The sequence below is a fragment of the Armigeres subalbatus genome, chromosome 1, assembly GCF_024139115.2.
Source record: "Armigeres subalbatus isolate Guangzhou_Male chromosome 1, GZ_Asu_2, whole genome shotgun sequence".
Taxonomy (NCBI): domain Eukaryota; kingdom Metazoa; phylum Arthropoda; class Insecta; order Diptera; family Culicidae; genus Armigeres; species Armigeres subalbatus.
The window spans coordinates 117,059,439-117,064,994 of NC_085139.1; the positions used below are offsets into that span (position 1 = coordinate 117,059,439).

General features: G+C 44.1%; 1 protein-coding gene across 1 annotated transcript; it reads left to right on the top strand.

Moving 5' to 3' along the window:
- Nucleotides 1-2,188: 2,188 nt before the first annotated feature.
- Nucleotides 2,189-3,934, top strand: LOC134206461 (uncharacterized protein K02A2.6-like). The gene has a single exon (XM_062682182.1). The coding sequence runs from the start codon at nt 2,189-2,191 to the stop codon at nt 3,932-3,934; it is 1,746 nt and encodes a 581-aa protein (XP_062538166.1).
- Nucleotides 3,935-5,556: the final 1,622 nt, after the last annotated feature.

Consider the following 5,556-nt stretch of genomic DNA (forward strand, 5'->3'; position numbering starts at 1 on the left):
CCCATCGTCCTGGAAGTCAGCGAAAGTCATCCCCATCCGGAAGCCTGGGAAGGATCCTTCCTCTCCCAAAAGTTATCGACCCATCAGCCTTCTCTCAGGGTTATCCAAGCTATTCGAAAAGCTATTCATCATCGGTTACTTGAGTCTGCCGAAAATCTCAACATCTTGCTCGAGGAACAGTTTGGTTTCCGACGCGGTCGGTCAACTGTACACCAACTGACCCGAGTTACCAACGTCCTCAGACGGAACAAGTTTGTCTCGAAAACATCCGCCATGGCCTTACTCGATGTCGAGAAGGCATTTGACAATGTATGGCATGATGGCCTGGTGTACAAACTACAACGCTACAATCTTCCCAGCTACCTAGTGAAAATCATCAACAATTACCTGTCGGCAAGGACATTCCGGGTCTCAATCAGCGGAGCGAGTTCCAATGCGCACAACATCGTCGCAGGCGTCCCCCAAGGCCCTGCTTTTCAATCTGTTCACCTCCGACATGCCAGAACCTCCAGAAGGCGGCATTCTGTCTCTGTTCGCAGATCAGAGCGCTAGGGGCAAAACTCAACGAGGCCTGGATGCCCTGACAGAGTATCTCAACAGCTGGAAGATCTGTATCAACGCGGCGAAGACCCAGGTCATCATTTTCCCCACTCCAAATCCCTAAACTTGTTCCGCCTGGGGACTGTAAAATCATCCTCAATGGCACGACTGTGGAATGGGCCAATGAGGCCGACTACCTTGGCTTGACCCTCGACAGCAAGCTTATTTTCAGGCAGCAGGTTGACAAAACGGTGACAAAGTGTAACGTCTTGTTGAAACTACTGTACCCTTTGATCAACCGCCGGTCGTCATTGTCCCTGAAAATAAACTTGCTGTCTACAAGCAAATCATCCTCCCTGTGATCGAATATGGCATGCCGGTCTTGTAGAGCTTCGCTAAAACCCACCACCTCAAACTTCAACGGGTCCAAAACAAATTCCTGAGGATGATCCTCAACATCCTCCCTAGGACAAGAACATCCGAGGTCCACCGTCTGGCCGGAATAAAAACCTTACATGAACGCTTTGGTGAGTGTAAAGAAAAGTTTAGGGTCCGTTGCTTGCATTCGGATCAGGCTCCAATTAGGGCGCTAGTTCCAATCTAGGTTATCAAATTTTTTATTGTAAATATTAGTGTACATAGTAGTTAGGTTATCAAATTTTAAAAAACACACCAGCGCCTCCTAAAGGCCGTCATGATACATTATATTTTAAAAATTAAGTAATAGCATAATAATAATAATAATAACAATAATTGAAATTGAAGTTGGAGGCCATGCCGGCCGATCACTGTACATGTATAAAATGATTGTAAAACAAAAAATGATTTAAATAAAGAAGAATGTTACTACTCTAGAGACCAAGAGAGATGAATCGAAGCAAGCGTGCTCAATTGAAGTTCGTGATGCTAGAGAACGAGATGAGACAAACTGTGGTAGGGTGCCCAGTTAACTGGAATTTGAATTGGAATGGAATTAATTGAATTCAATAGTGTCCGGGGAAGCTAAAGAAGTAAATTGTGGCAGTGCTCGATTGAACCGCGGCAAGGTGCCCGATGGAATCGGGGCAGATGGAATTGTGGCAGGGTGCCCGATTGATTTGTGGCGGAGCGTCCGAAGGATTCGAGGCTGGAATCGTGACAGACTGTTCGAAATGATTTATGGCAGGGTGCCAGTTAGAGCTACTAGTGTTAGAGGACCTAGAAAAGTTAATCGTTGTGGGGTGCACGATGGGAATTGTTTGTTTCAAGGAATCCAATAAATTGAAATGTAATAGACTGTCCAGTATGAAAATTTTTTGAATGAATAAGCATACAATAAAAATTGCAGAGTTATTAACCATGTGGAAAAGTGCAAAGATAAGGCAATGCGTTTCACTTTTTTTTTCATTGCAAACGCTCTGGCATAGCGTGGTTCCAAATGGTAATGTGAATTCCACGTTTCCTTTTATCTTATTGTAGATGGAAGAAACCCGATATATTCCGATGTTCAGATGTGAACAAATCGAGAGTGGAAAGCTTGCTAAAGAGTGGCAAGAATGGAAGCGCTCATTGAAATATTACTTTGAAGCATGTCAATTGCACGATCAGAAAATGATGCGTTCTAAGATGTTACATCTTGGCGGGCCACAGCTTCAGAAAGTTTTTGGTAATGCTAGAGAAGCGTTGGTATGATGTCGCAGTTGATCGCTTAGATGCGTACTTCAAGCCGCGTAAGCAGGATGTTCTAGAGAGACATCGTCTGCGAAGCATGAAACAAGGAACTAATGAACGATTCGCACACTATGTCCTTCGTTTGCGTCAACAGTTGAAAGACTGTGGACTGGAGAAATACTCACATGAGGTGAAAAGCGTTTTAGAAGAAACTATGCTGATCGATGTGATTGTTGAAGGCTGTATCTCCCATGAATTGCGTCGGAAGATTCTTGAGAAGGATCAGTCGCTAAGTGATATTGAGGCACTCGGGGAATCGCTCGAAAGTGTTCGGATTCAAGAACAGGAACTCAAGATCGGGAAAAGTGGAACTGAGTCAGGATTCAATGAAATTTGTAAGGTCCAGAACGTGTTGAAGTCAAGGGAAGAGCGCAGAGAGGATTGCATCGCGAGTCGTTTCGCTACACCGGCGTCTAGTTTGAGCAAGGATGTAAGGATTTGTTTTGCATGTGGCCGTCCGGGTCACATGTCCAGGTCACCTTTTTGCCCTGCGAAGGACCAAATCTGTCGACGGTGCAGAAAAACCGGCCATTTCGAAAATGTTTGTCGTAAACAACCTGAGTCACGATCATCGGCACCACCGAAGAAAGTACAAATAGTCGAAAATGTACAAGATGACATCTATGATTCACCACAACCGACACCGCAACCGGTACAGCAGCCGGATCCGCAGCCGATGACTCATCGCACCGCTGCTGAAAGAAAAGTTTGCTATACCTTCTACACTGGAGGTAATACGAATGTATTCGATTGTACGGTTGGGGGAGTGAAGATCGACATGTTCATCGATTCTGGATCAGATGTGAACTTGGTTTCATCCGATGCCTGGGAAAAATTAAAAGCACAACAGGTTGTTGTTTCAAAATGTGAACGTGACAGCAGTAAGATATTGAAAGCATACGCATCAAGTGAACCACTCACTATTCTGGGAACCTTTCAAGCGGAAATTAAACTAGGAAGAAGATCCATCAATGCGGAATTTCTGGTCATTAAGAATGGACAGCGTAACCTGCTTGGCGATACTACTTCGAAGGAGTTAGGAATCCTGAAGATTGGGTTGGAGTCGAACCGAGATACGGATGATAACAACCGTGTCTCTCCATTTTCTAAAATCGTCGATACTAAGGTACGAATTTCTATGGACCCATCATTCACTCCAGTCTTCCAGCCGCTAAGACGAATCCCGATTCCTCTAGAAGGAGCGGTTAATCAGAAGCTTAATGAATTGCTACGCAGGGACATAATCGAATCGAAGGAAGGTCCAGCAAGCTGGGTACCACTGGTGGTCGCCAACAAAGCAAACGGTACCATTCGCCTATGTGTTGATTTACGCCGTGTCAATCAAGCCGTTATTCGCGAAAGACATCCTATGCCAGTTATTGATGAGGTTTTGGCGAAAATAGGAAGAGGAAAAGTTTGGAGCGTCCTTGATGTTAAGAATGCATTCTTCCTATTGGAATTAGAAGAAGAATCAAGAAATATCGTGACGTTTATCACACACCGTGGGCTGTACCGTTTCAAACGGCTACCGTTCGGGCTTGTATCAGCCCCAGAGATTTTTCAGCGAAAAATGGATGAAATTCTGGCCGACTGCGAAGGTATATATTGGTATCTGGACGACATTGGGGTAGAAGGCAGTACAATTGAGGAACACGATGCGAGACTGGAAAAGGTAGATTTCTGATAAATGACTTGAATAAATCTTGAATGATTGAACTAATCTTAGTTATTTGGCTTATTATTTCACTTCACTAATTTACTTTAGGTTCTTAAAAGGTTCGAGGAAAAAGGTGTCATTTTGAACTGGGAAAAGTGCAAAATACGAGTAACGGATTTTGAGTTTCTTGGATATCATATTAACCCACAAGGAATCATGCCATCTGATTCAAAACGTAATGCGATTTTGTCATTTCGTCAGCCACAAAATGAAAGTGAAGTTAGGAGCTTCCTGGGGCTTGCTAATTACATGGGGAAGTTTATCCCTGAGTTGGCGGCTATAGATGAGCCTCTGAGGCGACTGACTCAGAAAGATGTGAAATTCCATTGGGGCGAAAAAGAGGAATCTGCGTTTCATGTCATTAAACAGAAATTGGCCAGCGCTGAAAGATTAGGGTTCTATAAGTTAGAAGATCAAACATCTGTCATCGCCGATGCAAGTCCACATGCCTTAGGTGGCGTGCTGGTTCAAACTGATACAAGTGGCGTTTCACGTGTCATCTGCTATGCTTCTAAGTCTCTGACAGATACAGAGAGATGATACTCCCTAGCAGCACACATGCTTCACATAGGTCGCTGCAACTCATATGTGACAAGATTTAGTCACAATCAAGTTACTGCAACCATTTTTGTCTGACTTGTGCTGCTCGGGCTGCCAGACAGAAAAGGAGGCATTAGCACTAGTCTGGAGTGTAGAAAGGTTCCAGATTTACTTGATTGATAGAGAGTTTAATCTGTTAACAGACTGCAAAGCATTAACTTTCCTTTTTACTCCTGTGTCTGGTCCATGTGCACGTATCGAGCGATGGGTCTTACGGTTGCAGAGCTTCCAATACAAAATTGGTATTGGATCAGTTATGCTTGACGATTTACCACTGCCATACAAAATCATATCCTCGGAGCTATGTATGGTGAGCGATGTATTGTTGCGCGGTGATAGGATTGTGGTGCCCAATAATTTACGGGACCGTATCCTCCTGTTAGCCCATGAAGGTCATCCGGGAACACGAATTATGAAAACACATCTTCGTGGAAATGTTTGGTGGCCTAAAATGGACCTTGAAGTTGAACGACTTGTCAAAGCTTGCCGAGGATGCACCTTGGTATCAGCACCTAATGCACCGGAACCTATGCTGAGAAAGGAACTTCCAGCACGGGTTTGGGAACAAATTGCGATTGATTTTCTTGGCCCATTACCTAATGGAGAGAATTTACTGGTCTGTATTGATTACTACAGCAGATTTCTTGAGGTAGTTGAAATGGATGAGATAACTACATCAGCTACAATTAAAGAACTACTAACCGTTTTCTCTCGGTATGGATTACCAGAAATTCTTCGTGCTGACAATGGGCCACAATTTTCTTCGGAAGAGTTTCGTTCGTTCTGTGAAGAGTACGGTATACATCTAGAGAGTACAATCCCTTACTGGCCACAAATGAATAGAGAGGTGGAACGCCGGAACCGTTCCATTTTGAAGCGTTTGCGAATAGCTCAAGAGTTAGGTCAGAATTGGAAGGAGGAGTTGCGAAAATATATGTTGATGTACCACTCAACAGCCCACACAACTACGGGAAAGGCTCCAGCGGAGC